The following is a 23243-nucleotide window of genomic DNA, read 5'->3' as shown; positions in this document are numbered from 1 at the left end:
TTCATATTTTGAATATGAAGTGACTCGATCTGAACTTTTATTTGCTGGGTACAATGCTGAGAGTAAAGCCCACTTAAAGCACTGAACGTCGCTATTTTTTACATTTATTACTGCCTTTTTGTTTCGTATGTCGTGAGGCAAATCAATGTATGAAGATCCGCGAAGTGGATTAAATTTATTCACATTCATATCCAAACTAAATATTTTCTGAATAGACCAACCGCTGTCTTTCTTTTCAAACTCAGTTATTTTGTTTGCAAATATTTCATTTAAAGAATCGAGAAATTCATTTAGATTAACAGATTCGTTAATGATGACATTCGGAGTTTGAAAATCAAAAATATTTGTCAATTCTCTACATTGTTGAATAAAATTAGCTTGGAGTATAAAATTAACTTTGAAGGTTTTCAAAGCTACTATACTCTCACTAACTAAAGTAAAAAGAGTATCTTTGATGGAATTTAAAAACAAATTAAAATCCAAAAGCTCATCACTAACGGAGAGTGGAGTTATTCTGTAAGTATAAACACGTTTTCCAAATGCTTTTTTTCGATTAATGTTACATTAGGAAAACTATGATGAATGCGTAATGCATTATTTTTATGAATATTACTTCGGTAATGATTTGCTAAATATCTCCTTTTAACAAGTATTTTGCATACCTCACAGTTGATCATGTCAGTGTTTAATGGTTGAACTGATGGTTCTGAATCCCTCGAAGTTGAAGGTTCGCTTGGACGTCTCATTTTCACAACTTTTTTATTGTTATCTTGAGCTACGCGTTTCAAGCCTCTGCCAACTTGTAAGCTGGTTAACAAAGAAAAAATAAGTTTTAAATTCAACATCTCATAAATTTAAACAGGAAAAAAAAAGAAATAAATAAAAAAACATTAATAATCATTATTACTTACTGCTTCTCCACACTTTCACTTATGTTGAACAAAGCTTCATCAAATTGTGAATCAAAAGTCTTTGACTCAATACTGGTGAATTTATCGTTGAAAGCTTCCATAGCACATTCTGCTGATTCCACAATCTCGCAAATTTCTTCCAATTCCTTGTCAGTCCAGCAATTACTTTCAATCTCCTGTTCTTTAGTAAATAACACACTAGTAACATGATCATAGTTCGACATGTGCTTAGCACTTACTAGACAACACTCGCACAATAGTTCTTAACAAGAAGACACTGAACAACTTAGTGATGAATCCAAAAAAGATACACAGTCGTTTTATACTAACTTGCACAATGTAGCGGAACAAACCTATTAAAATACCGGAAGTGATAACGATAATATTCAAACTGTATGCTTATCACTTATGACTAATAAAGAAACAATGGCGTTAGTAATAGCAAATCTGTTACAAGTTTGAGCATGTCTAAAATTCCACAATAACAACTAAAAAATAAATCGAAAATATATATATTAAATGAGAAGTTTTTAATAAACAAAAGATTTTTATTCTTAGGTTAGGTTAGGTTGAACATTTCTTTTGGAGTCCTCTGCTACGCCGATGACACGCTGGTCTTGGCGCAGCAGAGGACTTATCGCGAGGCTGCGGTGCTCGCGACGGCCGGAGTGGCCGACGTCGTCGGCCGAATTAGAAGGTTGGGCTTGGAGGTTGCCCTGAACAAGTCCGAGGCGTTATACTTCCATGCTCCTCGAAAGGGCCCACCGGCAGATGCCCACATCGTCGTCGGTGGCGTCCGAATCGACGTCAAGAGGAGTATGAAGTACCTCGGACTTGTTCTAGACGGTCGGTGGAGTTTCCGGGGCCACTTTACATCCTTGGCCCCGAAACTGTTGAAGACAGCGGCGGCATTGGCGCGCCTTTTGCCCAACGTCGATGGGCCGAGCGCCTCTAGCCGTCGGCTGTACACCGGAGTGGTCCGATCGATGGCGCTCTATGGTGCTCCCGTATGGGCGGACGCCCTGGATCGGCACAACATCACTCTGCTGCGACGTGCGCAGAGGGTGATGGCCATCCGGGCGATACGGGGGTACCGGACCATCTCCGGTGAGGTGGCGTGCGTGCTGGCTGGAGTCATGCCGTGGGATCTGGATGCTCTATCTCTGGCGTCGGTCTATTGCCGGCGTCGAGGCCTAGTGTCCGGGGAACCGGCAAGTCAGGCACGCACGGAGGAGGCGCGGGAAACCGCGGTAAGAATGTGGGAATCCCGGCTGGCGACAACATCTGCCGGCCGGTTGACGATCGAGGCGGTTCGTCCAGTTTTCCGAAAGTGGTTAGCGCGGCGTCACGGCGTCCTAACCTTCCGCACCACACAGGTGCTCACGGGGCATGGTTGCTTCGGGGGTTACCTGTGTCGGATCGCTGGGAGGGAGCCCGACGCTCGCTGCCACCACTGCGACGACTGCCTCGACGAGACGGCCCAGCACACGTTGGAGGTGTGCACAGCCTGGGCGTCTCAACGTCATCGGGGACGACCTTTCCCTGCCGGCCGTGGTCAAGGCCATGGCCGGCAGCGAGACGTCGTGGGACGCGGTTTCGTCCTTCTGCGAGGCAGTGGTGCTCGAGAAGGAGTCGGCGGAACGGGCGAGGGAGGCTTTTGCCGAAGTCGCCATCCGCCGTAAGAGACCGGGTCGCCGGAGGGCGGCACACGACCGCCGCCTTCCGCCCTAATGTGCCAGAGGGCGGTCAGCTTGGGGAAGCTGGCCGCCTACCAACCTGGCCCGAGTAGGCGCGCGCAGGTCGCTCCCGCGCGCTACTCCGAGCAGGCCGTCGAGGGTGCCCACACACCCTTGACTCCGCGACGTGCCTAGCAGGCTCCCGCCGCCGCAATTCGTGGACGATTCCAGTCCCCGCGTCTCGCGGCCAGTGGCGGTCGAGGAGGAGCACCGTGAGGTTTTAGTGGGTATGCGGACGGCCTACATCTGCCGAGTCCGCGAGTCCCACATAACCCGCTCGAGTCCCCACTCGGGCCGGTATCCGTAAAAGGATTTCCTCACGTTAAAAAAAAAAAAAAAAAAAAAGGTTGAACATTTCTTTACATTTTTATACTCTCATTTCGATTTCTTATTGTTAGATTTCATAAAAATATATATATTAAATGAGAAGTTTAAATAAACAAAATATTGTTATCGGCGCACCATTATTTGAAACATTATATAAAATACAATGGAAGTATTTAGACTAAATAAATTCACAAAGATTGTAATAAGAAAATCATTTGTAGAAAGCGATTTAATATCGCGGATTCTAGCACACAGTCCTGTATCGCGGTTTCTGGCGCTTTGATTAAAATGAGAGAAATTGCAGGATTTCGGTAGGTTAGGTTAGACATTTTATTAGATTAAAATGATAGAAATTGCATATTAAATGAGAAGTTTTTAATAAACAAATTAGGTTAGGTTCGACATTTTTATTAGATGAAAATGATAGAAATTGCATTAATAACGCGGGTTCTAGCACACAGTCCTGTATCGCGGTTTCTGGCGCTTTGATTAAAATGAGAGAAATTGCAGGATTTCGGTAGGTTAGGTTAGACATTTTATTAGATTAAAATGGTAGAAATTGCATATTAAATGAGAAGTTTTTAATAAACAAATTAGGTTAGGTTCGACATTTTTATTAGATTAAAATGATAGAAATTGCAGGATTTCGGTAGGTTAGGTTAGGTTAGACATTTTTATTAAATTAAAATGATAGAAATTGCATATTAAATGAGAAGTTTTTAATAAACAAATTGTTAGGCAACATAGCGACAAAGAGACGGGCACTGTGGTGTCGTTGGGTGATAAGTAATGCAAGAAAGAGACAGCAACACCGCACTGTGACGTAGGTTCGTTGTTAGCAATTCGGGGAAGCGAGCGATAAGGCCGGGCCCGAGCTTGATGAGGGTGACTGATAAGAGACGCGTCTAGTGGCATTTAATTAATCGAAATTCTATCTTTGGAACGGTTAGAGCTACAGCTCTGGGACCCGGCGCAATCGATTCAAATGGGGGGCTAAACCTTTTTTTTTTTTTTTTTTTTAGTATCGACGCATCAACAAGTCGACGCGCGGGGTCTGGCACACTCCCGTGTTCTAGCGCATTTGTTGGTTCTGGCGCGTGCGCCAGAACCAACAAATCCCAACTACTCACGCCTCAACTCAAACAAATACATCATTAGCAACACTTCAATTAGAACATGAACAAAATCCGGAACAAAGTCCTTATAAGATGCAACTAAATATCAATAAATTAACTAATGATTTGGAAACTGCTCTTATTCAATATACAGGAATAGATCCCACAGCCCGTCCTAAATTGCCTAAACTAAAAGAAAATAAGAGGCTATACGAGTACTTAGATATATTTAATAAACAAATTCTTAAACAATTTTACTTCATAGATTCTGATTTAAACCATATTCATACTTTAATTTACTGTAGTGCATTAGTAATAGCCGAACATTCTGGATATAATATTCGTCACTTGCAATCAAATTTACCAACTACAAACCGTAAACCTCAAAAACCTGCATGGCAAATTAGACTTGAATTAGATATAAAAAAATTAAGAGCCGATTTAGGAAGAGTGACACAGTATATAAATGGTAATAGATCTTCAAAATTAGTTAAAAAAGTCCAAGATATTTTTAAAAGATTATCAGTACATTCTATACACGAAAGCAAAAACAGTAGACCTGAAGAATTCCTTGATACGCTTAAGCAAAAATTAAGTTTAAAATCTCAGCGATTAGCAAGGTACAATAAAGCATTACGGAGAAAAATAGATAATGTTTTATTTCATAATAATGAGAAAGTATTTTATAGGAACTTAAACGAAAAACAAGATGCGGTTAATAGTGAAATACCTGAAAAAGAAGCACTCACAAACTACTGGACAGATTTATGGAAGAAGAAGGAAAGCCATAACGAGGAGGCCGAATGGTTGAGTGATGTGGAAAATAGATGGAAAGATGTAAGCGATATGGAATTTGTACAGTTTACCAGAGAAGATATTGAAAAAGTAGTCAGGCATGTTAAAAACTGGAAAGCAGCAGGAATAGACGGTATTCACAACTTTTGGTACAAAAAGTTCTACGTTCTTCATGATATATTAGCTAATATAATTACGGATATTGTCAATAATAAGCAAGTGCTACCAAAATTTGTTACAAAAGGAATTACTTATATGCTTCCTAAAAATAGTGATACAATAAACCCTTCCCAATATCGACCTATCACGTGCTTACCAACTATTTATAAACTTATTACAGCTTGCATAACACAAAAAATTAATAAACATTTAATTGAAAATAGTATACTTGCAGAGGAACAAAAAGGATGTAGGCAAAACCATAAAGGATGTAAAGAACAGTTAATAATAGATTCAATAGTTTTAAAACATGCTAATACAAATAAAAAAAATCTTCACATATCATATATAGATTATAAAAAGGCATTTGATAGTGTCCCTCATTCTTGGTTACTTAAAATACTTAAAATATATAAGATAAATCCATCTATTGTAATTTTTTTACAAAATGCCATGGCGGAATGGAGAACTACGCTGCATTTATCAGTCGGAAATAACAAAGTTATGACTGACGAAATTTATATTGAAAATGGTATTTTTCAGGGAGATTCTCTTAGCCCGTTATGGTTTTGCCTCGCCTTAAATCCCCTATCTCATCTTCTGAACGCTATGTCATCATGCGGATATAAATTAAATAATGATACTGCTATCACACATTTGATGTATATGGATGATATTAAAATTTTTGCAAAGACTAAGAAAGGTCTTCAAACTCTCCTCAAAATGACTACTCAATTTAGTCAGGATATAAATATGTCTTTTGGGGTAGATAAATGTAAAATAATTCATATTAATAGAGGCAAAATCGACAGTAAAGTTAATAACGAAGAAAATATTTCATTTAATTTAATGGAGTCAGGTGATACATATAAATACCTAGGAGTACATCAATCTAATAGTATAAATCATATTCAAATAAAAAAACAGTTAAATATGGAATTCAGTAAACGATTAAATGCAATATGTAAAAGGCAACTTCATTCAAAAAATCTTTTTAAGGCAATAAACACTTACGCTATCCCAGTTTTAACATACACCTTTGGAGTAATAAAATGGACTAAAACTGACATCAAACGGCTTCAGATAAAAACAAGAACAACTTTAACTAAATATAATTATTTACATCCAAAACCAGCAATAGAGAGAACCAATATTAAAAGAATAAAAGGCGGTAGAGGACTAATAAATCTGGAAGTGTTATGGGAAGGACAGGTCAAGAACCTTAGAGATTTCTTTTACACAAAATCAGAAAGCACTTTACATTCTGCAATAATAGATTTAGATGATAATTTCACTCCACTTAATTTAAAAAATAGATCAATTTCATTCAAACCACTTCAAGACCATGTAGAACAACAATTCAATAATTGGCGTAAAAAAGAACTGCATGGTCGACACCTTCATGACTTGGAACAGGTGCATATTGACTCGGAGGCTTCGAACAAATGGCTAAAATTAGGTTCTTTGTTCCCAGAAACCGAAGGTTTTATGATCGCCATCCAAGATCAAATCATAGCAACAAAAAATTATAGAAAATTCATTGTCAGGGATCGTAATATACAAAATGATAAATGTAGAAAATGTCATAGACAACCGGAAACTATTCAGCATATAACTAGCGCTTGTTCTTCCTTAGCACAGACAGATTATACTCATAGACACAATCAAGTTGTACAAATTGTGCATCAAAAGTTGGCAATAATAAATAAGTTAATACAAGATAAGCCCCACCCATACTATCAATACGTACCAAAACCTGTGTTGGAGAGCCCCAATTGCAAGATGTACTATGATAGAGCAATTCTAACTGACAAAACAATACACTACAATAGACCTGATATAACATTTATAGACAAAATAAATAAACAAACATATTTGATAGATATCACAATTCCGAATACCCATAATCTGCAAAAATCTATAACAGAAAAAATTAATAAATACACCGAATTAAAAGAAGAAGTTACAAGAATATGGAAAATGAACAAAGTATATATTGTACCATTGGTGCTTTCCAGCACAGGAGTTATACCAAAAAGTCTTTTACATTATTTAGAGCAGATAAAATTACCTATAAACATATACATAACTATGCAAAAAGCCGCAATCCTTAATACTTGTCGCATTGTCAGGAATTTTTTACAGGAGGACATTACTTCCCAACCAATTCCAGGAAATGGACCACACTTGGCTTGAAGCTCGTGGGGTTCATATTAACCGAAATTATATTTCGAGAAAAATATATATAAAATAATAATAACAAGCCCCCCAAAATCCTACCTTACGTCCTAGCTGAACACCTTGCTAACGTGGGGGGCGGTAACGTGTACTTACGAAACTTACACGGCTAACAAGGTAAAGGTTACCCATAAAAATGGAGACACGGTTACAAAAGAAACTGACAGGGGCCGCTTCCCGAGGGTGATCGTCGGGGCACACCTGGAGCTGACGCTGGGTGTTTCAGCATGCGAACCGTCGGCGGTCTGGAGTTGAACAGGCGGGCTCCCACCGACAAATATACTACAGCCGAACACACATCCCAACCTAATAGTCCAATAGAACCATATAGTCCAAGTAGTGAATCTTACACACCTTCTATACCATCATCACCTTCTTCAAACCATACAGTTGAACACGTACTAACTTTGAGTGTTGCGCAGGAGGCAAACGCCTTTTTGCCTGCGTCCACCAAAGCTGGAAAGCCAAGAGTACGCATGAGATGGAGTTCTGAAGTCAACATGTTTATTATGCGTACCTACTACCGAATCACAAAGTTAGAAACAGATTTTTCCACATATAAACAACGCCTACACGAACTATTCTGTCAAAAATATTCTTACATTACCGTTTCCGAGCAAAGAGTATCTGATCAAAGGAGAACTATAGTTAGAAATAGGTTGGTACCTCAGGACTTACTAAATCAAATAAAAGGAGAAGTAAAATGTGAAATAGAATTAGGAGAAATAGAAATGGATAATATAACTAGAAATCAAAATCAAAGTCATTTAGTTTTATCAAACATAACAACTGCTGTATCCCAAGTTGGCGAACAATCACAAAATTATTTTAATACCCAAACAACACAAACTTCTACGCAAACAGAATCCTTAAATTGTTTAATAGAAAATGAAATAGAAACACTAATAGTACCTACTAATTACACGGACGAATTTATTACAAATTTAAGAGAAAAATTATCAACCACACTGAATCTTTTTTCTGGACTTGATCCATCAATTCGACCAAATTTGCCAAAATTAAAATATACTCGTAAACTTACTGAACTAATACAAATATTTAATTTTAAAATATTAGGTAACTATAATTCCAATGACATTTAATTAATAGACATACATGCATTGATATATTGTACAGCTTTAGTAATAGGAGAAGAGTTAGGTTATAAAATCATACAAAGAACAAATACGGGACAAAGAAAAAAATACAAAAATAAACCATCATGGCAAATAAGATTAGAAAAGAGTATAGAAAAACTTAGAGTAGATATTGGACGTCTCACACAATATATCAATAACAATAGATCCAAAAAAGTAGTTAAGACAGTCATGAAAATTTTCCGTCATACAACGTTACATACTAAGCATGAAAATGATAACCAAAAATTAGAAGAATTTCTAGATACATTAAAACAAAAATTAGCTCTGAAATCACACAGATTAAAAAGATACAAAAAGGCACAGAAAAGAAAAGACGACAATATCTTATTTACAACAAGAGAAAAAACATTTTACAGACAACTTTCAAAACCACATCATCAATCGCAAGATATAAATAAAATGAGCATCCCTACAGAAGAACAGTTAACTACGTATTGGTCAGACATATGGGAACAAGAATTAAAACACAACGAAACTGCTAAATGGATTTTAGACGAAACAGATAAATATAAAATAATAGATACAATGAATTTTAGCGAAATAACCGAAACCGAAATTTTAAAAATTACTGTCAAACTACACAATTGGAAGTCACCCGGTGCTGATAAAGTACATAACTTTTGGTATAAGAAGTTAACCATATTTCATAGAGCATTAGCAAAAAATTTTACAGATATTATTTTAAATAAGCAGAATATACCCAATTTTATGGCAATCGGAATTACATACATGATACCAAAAAACAAATTTTCGTCAGAACCTTCACAATATAGGCCCATAACATGTTTACCCACAATTTACAAGATCCTCACTTCAGTTATAACATCTAGAATCACGACACATATAGAAAAGTACAATGTAATAGCAGAGGAGCAAAAAGGGTGTAGGCGAGGCCATATGGGATGCAAGGAACAACTCATTATAGATTCTACCATCCACAAACATGCTACAACAAAAAATAGAAATTTACATTGCACATATATTGATTACAAAAAAGCTTTTGACAGCATACCTCACTCTTGGTTAATACAAATATTAAAAATATATAAAATAAGCCCATTTATCATAGAATTTCTGAACATTATTATGTTTCAATGGAAAACAACCTTGCAGCTTAATTACAATAGTACTACGGTGACTACCAGACATATTCAAATTAAAAGAGGAATCTTTCAAGGGGATTCCTTGAGTCCCTTATGGTTTTGCCTTGCCCTAAATCCGTTATCTAATCTACTACAAAATAGTCGTTTGGGATACAGCTTCAGTTCACGCACACAGAATTCTCTAATATCACACCTTATTTATATGGACGACTTAAAACTATACGCCAAAAAAGATAAGGACATGAAAACGCTAATAGATATAACTACAGAATTTAGCAACGACATTCAAATGCAATTTGGCCTAGATAAGTGTAAAACTCTTCATATAACTAAAGGCAAAATCCAAAAAGGTAATTATTCTATAAATGATCATAACACTATTACAGCTCTTCAAATACCTAGGATATAATCAACTAAAAGGTTTAGATCATACAATTATAAAACATGTTTTAATTACAGAATTTAAAAAAAGAATATATGCTATTTGCAAAACACAATTATCCGGGAAAAATCTCGTTAAAGCGATAAATACCTATGCTATCCCAATATTAACTTACTCCTTTGGTGTTATTAAATGGTCCAAAACAGACATAGAATAGTTAATTTATAGAACTAATTGTGAATGATTTTAACTATTATGTAATATTAAGTAATCTTATATTTTTGTTATATAATTATTATTATTTTTTTCTATAGTGTAAATTAATCATTGTTATTATTGATGAATGATGTGTTCTCCTATAATCAGTTGTACATAATAGTATTAGTATATCCTAAGAATGTATGTAATGTAAACCAATATGTACGACAGTTGGAGATCCGTATAAATAAATAAATAAATAAAAAATAAAATAAATAGAAAACTTAGAAAGACTTATACGTAGTACATTAACAAAACACAATTATCTTCACTGTAAATCTGCAATAGAAAGGCTTACCATAAAAAGACTGCATGGTGGAAGGGGTATTATTAACATTAATACTTTATGGCAAAATCAAATAAAATCGTTACAAAAGTTTTTTATTAATAAATCAAATAATAGTAAAATACATAAAACAATAATAGATAATGACCATAATTACACTCCACTAAATTTGAATCAAATAACTGATATACAAAATGATCAAAATATAAATCAACAAATGCAACAAATAGATAACTGGAAAAGAAAAGTGTTACACGGAAGACATCCTCATGATTTGGAACAAGCGCATATTGATTCAATAGGTTCAAATATGTTTCTTAAAGTTGGTAGTTTATTCCCCGAAACTGAAGGATTTATAATAGCCATTCAAGACCAAGTCATAAACACAAAAAATTACAAAAAATATATAATTAAGGATACCACAGTCACAAATGATAAATGCCGTAGATGTCACAGTCAGCCAGAGACCATTCAACATATCACGGGTGCTTGTTCCAATCTTACACATTCCGACTACACACATAGACACAACCAAATATGTAATATAATACATCAGCAACTTGCACACAAATGTAAATTTATTAAGAATATTGATACTCCTTACTATAAATATGCCCCTGAAACCATACTAGAAAATTCTACCCACAAATTATATTATGACCGGGCTGTTCTTACTGATAGTACAATACATTTTAACAGACCAGACATAATATTGCAAAATAAAAAACATAAAATAACTTACCTTATAGATATCGCCGTGCCTAATACCCACAATCTCCAAAAGACAATTGCGGAAAAAATAAATAAATACGAAGAATTAAAAGAAGAAATAGTAAGAATTTGGAAACAGAAAACAGTATATACAGTACCTATAGTTCTATCTACCACCGGAGTTATACCAAAACATCTTCACCATAGCCTAAATATGTTAAATTTAAAAAGTACAACTTATATTACATTACAGCGAGCAGCAATATTAAACACGTGTAGAATAGTAAGGAATTTTTTGCAAATAGATGAACAAAACACTAATATACCACATTAAATAAATTGTATCTACTTGGTGACAACCCGTAGATACAATAGAAACCAGTTTCGTACTGAGTAAATAAAACATATACAAATAATAATAATATTTTATTCAGATCAAACAATAACATTTTTTGAGAATTACAACACAATACACATACTTATTTAATTTAATTGTAATATTTGATTTTTCCTTATTATTTGTAGATCTGTCTGCCAATCGGCAAAGGCCTCCTCCAATCTTTTCCATTCAGTTCTCTCCAGACTAACCATCTGGTTACGACAATAAAATTTTTTAGTGCACTTTTTTTGGCCACAAGTGTATGTCATCAGAATTTTTTTTAAAAGTTCACTAATACCATCCCACTTTGTTTTTGTGCGTGAGGTCAAAGATAGGGGTTGACAACTTATGGCTCTCGAGCCGCATGTAACCTTTTAGCTCCATATGCAATTTTTTCAAAAAAAACATTTAAAACTGGTTCCGATTAAATATTAGAATAAGCCACCGAATTGTTTTCTCAACCACTTATACTCATTTTTTATCACTTCATCTGCTTAAAAAGCGTCACTGATCCGTTAGATGTATGATTTAAATTTACTTTTGATGAAAAACAAGCTGGCATTGTTACTTTACTACTATACGATTTTATGTACAGTTTGTTATAACTAAAAGGCTTTGCGGCAAATTATCTTCGCAAAATATGTATGTGCTTATATTATTAGTAATAATAAATAATTTTATAAAGGTAGGTAGCATAATCACTACCATTTATCCTCTTAACAATATCGTGTATTGAAATAATTTTTCCCCTCCTTTTCTAAGAAAAATGAAAAAAATAAAGCATAAATAGCTGTTTAAACTTTTTATTGAAATATAAATAGAAATTTTCATATGTTTAATGAACATTTAATGCGCATTAAGTTCAAATATAATTGATTTTAATGAAATCGGTTTAATAGCAACTGATGCAGCCAAAAGCTTGACAGGAAAAAATAATGATGCAACGACGATTCTTTAGAGCAAAATAAATCATTAAATACTACTTTTTTACCGGATAATACACTAGGAAGCGCTTTTCATTGAAACATTTTCGGACGAAATAATTCGGATCATGAATTTTGTTATCAAGATTATTAACGACATCTTATCAAAAGCACTTAATTATTGTCAATTAAAAAATTTTGCAGCTAAATGAAACTCAATATTTCAACCATTTTCTTCTAATAAAGTGCAACGGTTTTAAAAGGTAAGGTGCTAAAACGCTTTACTTTGTGTCGAATGAAATTAACACATTTATAAATGAAAAAGGTTTTAATAACCTGAACTAGAGAACGATAAATAGCTGCAAGAAATTATTTTTTTTGCGGAAGATATGCAGTGTTGTAAATTACTTCGTTTTCGATTTTTAAAGAATCAGAAAAACCCCAATTTAATTTTTGATAGTTATATATGAGCTATCACATACTTTTCCCATATAGCCCGTCAATTGATTATATGCTTTAATTCCTTGCCAATAAGGTGACGTATTATAATAAACCACGAGTTTCCATTTGTCTTGAATTAATTTCATATTGTATAATGGGTTCAAATACAGTGAATTATAATTTTTTAAATATGTAATATTAAAATCGCAGGAAGTGGGACTTATAACATTCATAAATAAGATAAATGTAGTTGCTAGTGATAAAAATGATATGCGTTTCGCTGGCCTCTGTATGCTTTCCGTTAGATTTTCTTTAGATTGTTTACGCTCTTTGATGCTATTTGATGCTAGATTCGTCTCCGACTTAATCGGCAAGATTGATAACTTTGTAATTGGTCGCTTGATTAATCCTCTTGAAGTACGTAGAGTGACCACACGTACGTGATTATCCGTTCCAGGGAAAATTTCTACTACTCTCCCTAGGCTCCATTGTTGTGAAGGTAGATTGTCGTCATGGATTACGACAATATCTCCTACTTCAATATCTGGTTTAGCTTTTAACCATTTACTCTTTACTGATAGCTGAGAAAGATATGCCTGTTTCCATCTTTTCCATAAGTCTCGAAATATTTTAGTTGTTAATTGCCATCTCGTTCGGGCATCTTCTTCTGTATCTATTATGGACAAGCCTGGTCTTCCAGTTAAAAAATGAGCTGGTGTTAATATATCTAAATCGTCGATGCTTTCTGATAGCGCACAAAGTGGCCTTGAATTTAAGCACGCCTTCAGACGCGCCAAAAGAGTGGAGAATTCTTCAAAAGTTAATTTTTGTTCTCCTAGAAGAACTCTCCGCAAATGAAATTTTAAGCTACGTACTGCTCTTTCCCATAATCCGCCAGCGCTTGGCCATGCTGGTGCATTAAAATGCCATTCTATACCTAGTTCTTGTATATTTTTATGACATTCTTTACCGAAAATTTGCTGTATATTGTAATATTCTTCCCTTAATGCTCGATTTGCGCCAACAAAATTCGTACCGTTATCACTATACATATGTGCAGGTGCCCCGCGCCTTGCTGCCATTCGACGTAGGGCTGCTAAAAACGCAGAAGAGCTTAAATCCGACACTAGTTCTAAATTAACTGCTTTAGTAACCATGCACACAAATATGGCTATGTATCCTTTACAAGTTTTGATACCTCTTCCTTTATTCGCTTTGATATCGACGTATCCCGTATAATCCACTCCGGTATGATAAAATGGATGTGATGAGTTTACTCTTGCTGATGGAAGCTCCCCCATTAATTGATTGTTGGTAGTGGTATTACACTTTCTGCAGGTAACGCAATTTTGTATAAAATGTTTGGTTGCTCGATTTCCCCCGATAATCCAATATTTTTGTCGTAATACTGATAATGTAAGACGAGGTCCTCCATGAAATGTTAGTGTATGTGCTTGATTAATCAATAAGTCTGTTAAACGGCCTTTATGTGGGATTAATATGGGATATTTCATATCTGAGCTAATAGTAGCGTGACGTAGTCGCCCACCTACACGTAATAGCCCAAAATCATCGATAAATGGATTTAAATTTAGTAATTTACTACTTGATTGTAATGCTGTATGATTTTTTAAATTATTAATGTCACAAGTAAACTCTGTACGCTGAACATGTTTTATTATTAATTTACTTGCATATCTGAGTTCCTGTAATGTGAGATACTCGCCGCTCCATTGTTTTCGCTTGCCGTGGATAGCTCGAATGACCCATGCTAATATTCTTATAATTTTATTAAATGAACTAAATTTATTTAATAACTCCGCTATTATGTCGTATGGGTTCTGTATATTTTGTACAATATTTGCTTGGCATTTCTTCTCTTCTTGATTATTAAATAAAAAATATATAGATAGATTATCTTCTCCATTGTAGGGTACACTGTATATTTCTCATTTAGCCAAATCTAAAAGTTAATTTTTTTTAACCCTCAAATTTACTGAACTGCCATATGTAACTTTGTTTATTTTTAACATTTTGACATATGTCATTTATCTATTGTGTCAACTGTCATATTTTGATTTGTTTTACGTTCCGGTTTTTTTTCTTAGATTTTATAACTGGTAACTTTTAACTTGTTTTTTTTTTTATTTAATATTTAGTGTAAAAATGTATTTTATTCAACTTGTGCAGGTATTATTATATTGTATTTTTTTTTTATTAGTATACTTTTATATATTTTTATATATTATATATATTTTTTATAATTTTTATTTATATATTCTATATATTTTTTTAAATATTAACCTTATGTTGGATGATTTTGAATATTTTTCAAGTTCTTCTAGTATTTATAATAGTGCTGACAGTGATGAAAACTCTGATTCTGAACCACTTTTTGATAAACTGTCGAAAATTTTTGACAATAATTGTTCTACAGCTCTCTCCTTAGTGCATATTAACGCGCAGAGCATTCCAGCTCACTTTACTGATCTTCTCGCATCCTTTAGCTCCGGTGTAGTTGACTGTATACTTATTTCTGAGACCTGGTTAAAACCATCGCTTTCCTCTGCCTCTTACCTTCTTCCAGGTTATAAGCTATATCGCAATGATCGCACTGGTCGTGGTGGTGGTGGCGTTGGTATTTATCTTCGCGACAACATACCGGCCCGTGTCGTTTCTTGCTCTCCTCCTCAACCTAATGGGTCTCTTGAATACCTTTTCCTAGAGTTGTCGTTGCGTCATACAAATGTACTTGTCGGAGTCTTGTACTCACCGAATGACCAAGTTAATTATTTTAGTACTCTGGATGGTATTCTTGAGATCCTCCGACCCCAATATGAACATATGATATGCATGGGCGATTTAAACACTTGCCTTTTAAAAAATGACCATAGAACACATTTGTTAAAGGAATTATATGAGTCGTTTAACTTATATCTTTTACCTATGTCTTCCCCCACTCATTACTTTCCTAATTCTAGGCCATCTCTTCTTGATCTTATTTGTGTCTCTAACCCTAATCTTGTTTCTTCTCACGGCCAAACTACCGCTCCGTTTTCTTTTCATGATCTTATCTTTCTTTCCTATAAATTACGTCCGCCTAAGTTCAGAGGCAAAATTTTTTTTCAGCGCAATTTTAAGCAAATGGATGTTGAACGCTTAAGAGAGGAGGTGAGGAACATCGATTGGTCTTTCATAATGTCATCTACTAATATTGACAATATGGTTGAATCTTTAACAACTGAACTGATTAACATTTACAATATTCATGCCCCTGTAAGACCAGTTCGTATGAAGCATGCGCCTGCCCCTTGGTTAACTGATGCTATTAGGAATATTATGGCAAAACGCGACAGAGCCAAACTTAAACACAAAAAATCTCCTACTCCAGAAAATTTCACTGTGTATAAAAAGCTGCGAAACATCTGCAACAGAATGTGTAGGGATGCTAAGCGTCGCTACTTCCATAAAACTCTTCAGAATCTCAGTCAGGCACAAGTATGGAGATTCTTGGAGTCATTTGGTGTAGGCAAAACCACTGAAACTCGTCAAGTTTCATTGGATCTTAATACTCTCAATGTTTTTTTCACTACCCCACCATTGAATATAAATCCCATAGTAAAATCTGAAACACTTAGTTTATTGTCCCATATTGACCTACCAGACTCCATTCCCTTTTCTTTTACAGCTGTATCTGAGGATGATGTCAAGAAGTGTGTTAGCTCCATTTCCACTAAAGCCTTTGGAGTTGATAATCTCAGCCTTGAGATGATTCTTCCTGTGTTGGAGGGCATTGCACCAGTGCTCACCCACATTATAAACTATTCACTGTCAAGTAATGTCTTTCCTTCACAATGGAAGAATGCTCATGTCATTCCATTACCCAAAACATCTAATCCCTCCGATGTCACTGATTACCGTCCTATATCTATCCTCCCTGTTCTATCCAAAGTCCTCGAATCTTTAGTCAATACCCAGCTTTACTCCTTTCTCTCATCCAACAATCTACTGTGTCCCTTCCAGTCCGGTTTCCGTCCCTTCCACAGCACAGTTGGAGCGCTGCTGAATATTACGGAGGACATACGGTGCGCTATGGACAACACCAAGCTTACTGTTATGGTTTTGCTGGATTTCAGCAGTGCTTTTAACTCTGTGGACTTCGATATACTTCTTGGCACTCTTCGAACAGTCAATATTTCTACTACAGCGATAAACTGGTTCCGTTCTTATCTCTTCGGCCGCCGACAGTGTGTGAAAGCAAACGATATCACATCGACTTGGCTTGAACTCACTGCTGGCGTTCCTCAAGGCGGCGTTCTTTCTCCACTTCTCTTTTCTGTCTTTATTAATAATATTTCTAGAATCATTACTTCTCCCTTTCATCTGTATGCGGATGATTTGCAGCTTTACCGTCACAGTTATTTAAATGAATTGGCTGAAACCATCGAAAGCTTAAATAGCGATCTTGGTGCTATACAGTCGTGGGCTCAATCTTTTGGTCTATTAATTAACCCTAAAAATCACAATCTATTATTATAGGCAGTAATAGACTTAGACATAAAATCAACTGGGATTCTGTACCAGCGATACGCTACTCTGGAGTGCCAATACCGTATTGTAGTGAGGTTAGGAACTTGGGTCTTATAATGGATTGTAATATGTCTTGGGCACCGCATATTAATGCAATCAGCAGGCGCATGCATTTCTCCTTCCATTCTCTTAGACGTCTCCAATATTTCCTGCCTCGAAAAACCAAAATTATGCTAGCGCAATGTCTTCTTCTTCCAATTCTCGACTATGCTGATGTTTGCTATTTGGATGCGACCGAGGAGCTACTTAATAAATTAGAGCGACTTCAAAATCTCGCCATACGCTTCATTTACGATCTACGTAAGTATGACCACGTTTCTCAACTTCGTGCTCAACTTAATTGGCTCCCAATTCGCCTTCGCCGTGATATGCACATCCTTACTTTACTTTTCAAGATCCTTAATTACCACAATTTTCCTGTTTACCTACGTTCCCGCTTCAACATTCTTCCTCGTCCCTCACGTTCTAGGCGGTCGTGCGTTGTTCCGGCGCTCGACATACCTAGGAGCAATACGAAATTCCTCCAGAAATCATTCACAGTGTACGCCGCATCACTTTGGAACGATCTCCCCATCTGTTCAAGACCAAATAATAATTTTAAAATAATAGTTATTTTTCTTAATTTAAATAATTAACTTTATTATACATTATAATTAACAAATTTTAAGTAGCAACATTTTATTTGTAAGTTGTTAATAATCTGTCAACTATTGACGTTTATGTTTGTCATTCTCTTGTGAATCTGTTATTAAATGGCTGCGCAGCCCTTTGTTCACCCTTGCGAGTGAATTATTTTTCCATCCTTCTGAATCCTATTTATCCATGGTCCATGTCGAGCCGGATGTTGAGGACACCGTCTGGGATTAACGAAAATCAATTAAATCAAAGGATTTCAAGAATTTAAGGAAATATTTTTCAACGTGTGCAGAGGTTATGTAAGCACGCGAGATATCACATCACGATCTGAAGTATTCATGATTCAAATCGTCCGGGATGTTGAGAGCACTCTCTGAAATAGAAGAAATAAGGAAAATCTATTAAATTAAAGGATTTCAAGAATATTTAAGGAAATATTTGTCAACGTGTGCAGAGGTCAAGTAAGGTCACGGGGAATCGTATCACGATTTGAAGAAGTATTCTTTAGATATTTATTATTAAGTGTTTCTCTTAATACAACCCATCACTCGCAAGGTATTTAATTAAATTTAATGCTGTGTCAGGTTAGTAAAATTAAATAGTTAATTTTACACGTGTCATAAACACGAATTTATTCATGTAACTAGGTAATTGGTGAAGTTTAGTCATTTTTGAGTAAGATTTGAGAAATATATTATAAATACTGTAATTTTTATAAATTTAATATACTCAAGTCTATTAATATTCACTCAAGTAAGACATTAATTCATTAATACAATGTACTGGTCACATTAGTTCATTGAACTTTCATTCTTTGGTTTAACAGCATTCATTAACAAACATTGTTATTTTTAATTTAATTAACAAAGTCAGATCATTAAAATACTAGTCAAAGGTTTATAATTTGTACTCACATGTTTTTCTATGTCCTTTTTCTATTTGTTCAGGTAGGAATTGTATTAATTTAAGGTTTACTGTAAACAATTCCAGGTGATAACGCTTATCTCCCATAATGCCTGAAGAGAAGGAATTCATTAAGAGACGCGGAAGCTATAAGGGTCGACTGACACTGTTTGTCAGTTATATTAATTCATTGGATCCTGCTTCGTTGACGGCTTCCGATATCAGTGAGTTACAATTAAGACTAGGTAAGATCGAAACTGTTTATAATCAGTTTGATGAGGTTCAAACGAACTTAGAATGTTTAGATGTGCTAGATATACAGTTGCAAGAACGCATGTCATTTGAATCTCAATATTTCACCTGCGTTGTTAAAGCACAACAATTAATAGAAAATTTTCAACGAGATGATGTTAGGTGTAAATTAATCAATGAAGCGTCTCATATAAATAATCATAAGCTGGTCAAGTTACCTACTATTCAATTGCCAAAATTTAGTGGTTCCTATAGCAATTGGCTCGAGTTTCGAGATACATTTACCAGTCTCATTCATTTAAATAGCGAAATTGATGATATAAACAAGTTTCATTACTTGCGTGCTTCGTTAGAAGGGACTGCTGCAGTTGTCATCCAGTCAATTGAATTTTCAGCGAAGAATTACATTACTGCATGGACTCTTTTGTGTGAGCGGTTTGATAATAAGCGATTATTAGTTCAGCACCACATCTCAGCTTTATTTCATATTGAGGTAATAAACAAACAGTCCTCCTTTATTTTTAAAAGTGTAATTGATCAGATAAATAAAAATATTCGTGCGTTAAGCTCCCTTGGGGAGCCCACGGAACACTGGGATACACTGTTGATTTATATTATCACTCAAAAATTAGATGCGAAAGCATTCCGTGACTGGGAGGAGTTCAAAGGTCGCTTAGATAAGGATCAACCAATTAAATTAGAATCACTTCTTGAATTCATTCGTAATCGCGCTGACTTATTAGAGACACTGGAATCCCACCATATTAAATCGTCAGTTAATAATAATAATAATAACAACAGTAACTTATTAAAACCTTCAAGGTATAAAGCTATGATTTCATACCACAAGGGTGAGACTATACCTTCTCCATCTTCTTTATCTTCTCCACCTAAAACACTGTGCCCTAAGTGTAACGGTGAACATCACTTGTCTAATTGTTCTGAGTTTCTTTCATTGAGCATTGACGCGAGATTACAAATTTTATCTACTTTTAAAATATGTTATAATTGTTTTCAAAAAGGACATTATGCCAATCAATGTAAAAAGTCAGGGTGTAAATTGTGTAAACGTAAACACCACACTCTTGTTCATTTGTCTGGTTATAAAACAAAACAGAAAGGTAACCGACAGGTTAGCGTCGATGGCGCACGCACATCTAACGAACCTTCTAGGTCAGGCTCCGAAAACGGAATTGTTTTATCAACGAGCGTTACGTCACCGCTCCCATGCGCTCAGCATGAAGTATTGCTGTCTACTGCACTTATTAAAATATGTGATAAGAATGATCGTGAAATTATTGCTCGCGTTATTCTCGACAGTGGTAGTACTTCATGTATTATGACGGAACGTTTATATAGTAAGTTGAATACACATATAACTGAAATTGATAAATCCTTAATGGGCGTTAACAGCGTACTGTCACAGGTAAATAAAATGTGCACAGTTTCAATAAAATCATTGGATAATAAATATACTACTAGCTTGCAATGTTTTATTTTACCATCTATTACAAGTAACGTGCCATCTCAGCAATTAGATTTATCGCAGTTTAAATTCCCATCCAATATTTGCTTAGCGGACCCGAACTTTCATTCACCTGCCGGGATTGATATGATATTAGGTGCTGATGTATTCTGGGTCCTATTAGGATCTCAGCGCATAAGATTAGGTCAAGGTCAATGTACCCTTACGTTATGTGAAACTAAGCTTGGATGGTTAGTATGTGGTTCAGTCTCATCTAATCAGTTGTCAAATGTAAAATGCAATTTAATTAACATTGATGAGTCACTTCAACTGAACACATTAAATAATAATGTAAAAGATTTAAAGACAGGAGAATCAATTATGTTGGCCAGTCACGGTGAACTCTGATAAAATTCTACCTGAATTACGACCAGAAATTTCATTATTCACTACTTCCACGTGTGAAATGTCTTCCAGTAATAATCAATTCATAGATTTTAATCGTTTTTCGAATATGTCTAGATTAATACGTGCTACTGCGTACGCCTTGAGATTTATTAAATTATGTAAAAAGAATAAAATTAGTCATAATTATTTAAGTAAAACGGATTTGCAAGACGCTTTAAATTTACTATTAAGAGTCTCACAACAGGAATCATTTCCAGAGTATTCGTTGCTATTGAACCACCAGCCTTTGTTAAAAAAGAGCCCATTACTCAAATTTAATATTTTTCTTGATAAAAATAACATTATGCGTGTTGGTGGTCGCTTGGGTAACTCAGAGTACCCATATGATAAAAAGTTTCCTATATTAATACAGTCCACACATCAATTCACTAAGTTACTTGTCAATCACGAACATCAGCGACTTAAACACGCAGGGCCTCAGCTGTTACTTGCCTCAATTAGAGAACAATATTGGCCAATCGGTGGCCGTAATCTCGTCAAAGCTTGCTATCGGAAATGCGTAAGGTGCAGTCGTATGAAGGGTCAAGTTATTTCACCTATCATGGGTAATTTACCCAAAAATCGCGTATTATCCAATAGTTTTCCTTTTCAATCTGTAGGCGTTGATTATGCCGGTCCAATTTATGCTGCTAGCCGTCAAGGTCGTGGATGCAGATTGGTAAAAGTATACATTGTACTTTTTGTTTGTTTTTCAACTAAAGCCGTTCATATTGAGCTAGTAGGCGATTTGACCAGCAATAATTATTTATTAGCGTTAAGGAGGTTCATTGCACGAAGGGGAAAACCCTTAAATATTTACTCGGATAATGGGACTTCATTTGTTGGTGCTTACAACGAATTATCAAAATTTTTAAAGCATAATTGTAATTCGCTGTCATCGGCTGCCGCCAATGACCAAATTGAATTTCATTTTATACCGGCATATTCGCCGCATTTCGGAGGCTTATGGGAGGCAGGTGTAAAATCAACCAAATTTCATCTTCAGCGAGTGTTGGGAAATTGTAATTTGACATTTGAGGAACTTTACACAGTTTTAGTTCAAATTGAGGCGATCCTCAACTCCCGACCGCTTACACCTCTATCGCCAGAACCCGAAGACTTCATGCCTCTTACTCCAGGACATTTTATCATCGGACGACCACTGATGTCTTTACCGACTCCTGATCACAGCAACTCTCCTTACAATCACTTAACTCGATTCCAGCGGATCGAACAGTTACGACGGCATTTCTGGTCCAGGTGGAGCAAGGAATATATCTCGGAGCTCCAACAAAGAATAAAATGGCGTACCTGTAAAGATGGCTTGCTTATGAATTCCCTTGTTCTTCTCAAAGAGGACAATCTACCACCATTAAAGTGGAGACTGGGTCGAGTGGTTGCTGTATTCCCTGGTAGTGATGGAGTTAACAGAGTGGCCGATATTAAAACTTCAACAGGAGTGGTCCGAAGGTCTTTCAGTAAAATATGTCCACTTCCAGTAGCCAACGAGTCGTGTTGAAAGGCCAGCTTTCAACGGCCGGGGGCATGTTCAAGACCAAATAATAATTTTAAAATAATAGTTATTTTTCTTAATTTAAATAATTAACTTTATTATACATTATAATTAACAAATTTTAAGTAGCAACATTTTATTTGTAAGTTGTTAATAATCTGTCAACTATTGACGTTTATGTTTGTCATTCTCTTGTGAATCTGTTATTAAATGGCTGCGCAGCCCTTTGTTCACCCTTGCGAGTGAATTATTTTTCCATCCTTCTGAATCCTATTTATCCACCATCCCTATCCAAAGAAGTCCTTCACTAATGTCTTTTAAATCCCAATTGAAAAAACATTTACTCACTACTGTGAACAATTAATTCACTGGATTCAGACAGTTTTTTTTTTTTTTTTTTTATTTTTTTTTCGTGTGTAAAACAACCGCACTCCACTTGTTTGTATATATGTATTTATGTATGTATATGAATATATATATATGTATGTAAGTATGTGTGTATGTATGTAAGTA

General features: G+C 35.4%; 5 protein-coding genes and 1 pseudogene across 5 annotated transcripts; 4 read left to right on the top strand and 2 right to left on the bottom strand.

The window, feature by feature from the left end:
* Positions 1-509: 509 nt before the first annotated feature.
* On the bottom strand, positions 510-1488 carry LOC146526529 (uncharacterized). The gene is made up of 2 exons (XM_085207096.1): positions 912-1488; positions 510-807 (listed from the first exon to the last, which is right to left on the bottom strand). Exons 1-2 carry the CDS (start codon positions 1133-1135, stop codon positions 510-512), a joined length of 522 nt encoding a protein of 173 aa, XP_085063222.1. The 5' UTR covers positions 1136-1488.
* Positions 1489-4182: 2694 nt separating this feature from the next.
* On the top strand, positions 4183-7239 carry LOC146526528 (uncharacterized). The gene is made up of 3 exons (XM_085207095.1): positions 4183-5293; positions 6179-6827; positions 7176-7239. The coding sequence occupies exons 1-3, from the start codon at positions 4183-4185 to the stop codon at positions 7237-7239; spliced, it is 1824 nt and encodes a 607-aa protein (XP_085063221.1).
* Positions 7240-7318: 79 nt separating this feature from the next.
* On the top strand, positions 7319-10930 carry LOC146526527 (uncharacterized; annotated as a pseudogene).
* A 1999-nt stretch (positions 10931-12929) lies between these two features.
* Positions 12930-14225, bottom strand: LOC146526526 (uncharacterized). The gene has a single exon (XM_085207094.1). The coding sequence runs from the start codon at positions 14223-14225 to the stop codon at positions 12930-12932; it is 1296 nt and encodes a 431-aa protein (XP_085063220.1).
* A 3870-nt stretch (positions 14226-18095) lies between these two features.
* Positions 18096-22965, top strand: LOC146526524 (uncharacterized). The gene has a single exon (XM_085207049.1). The coding sequence runs from the start codon at positions 19163-19165 to the stop codon at positions 21176-21178; it is 2016 nt and encodes a 671-aa protein (XP_085063175.1). The 5' UTR covers positions 18096-19162; the 3' UTR covers positions 21179-22965.
* Positions 19301-22965, top strand: LOC146526525 (uncharacterized). Its single transcript, XM_085207051.1, has one exon. The coding sequence runs from the start codon at positions 21237-21239 to the stop codon at positions 22734-22736; it is 1500 nt and encodes a 499-aa protein (XP_085063177.1). The 5' UTR covers positions 19301-21236; the 3' UTR covers positions 22737-22965.
* Positions 22966-23243: the final 278 nt, after the last annotated feature.

The sequence above is a fragment of the Heliconius melpomene genome, unplaced genomic scaffold (genome assembly GCF_056956725.1).
Source record: "Heliconius melpomene rosina isolate 202511_hmr_F unplaced genomic scaffold, ASM5695672v1 ptg000031l, whole genome shotgun sequence".
Taxonomy (NCBI): Eukaryota; Metazoa; Arthropoda; class Insecta; order Lepidoptera; family Nymphalidae; genus Heliconius; species Heliconius melpomene.
Note: the sequence above shows the minus strand (reverse complement) of the source record. Positions and strands in the feature narration are given on the sequence as shown.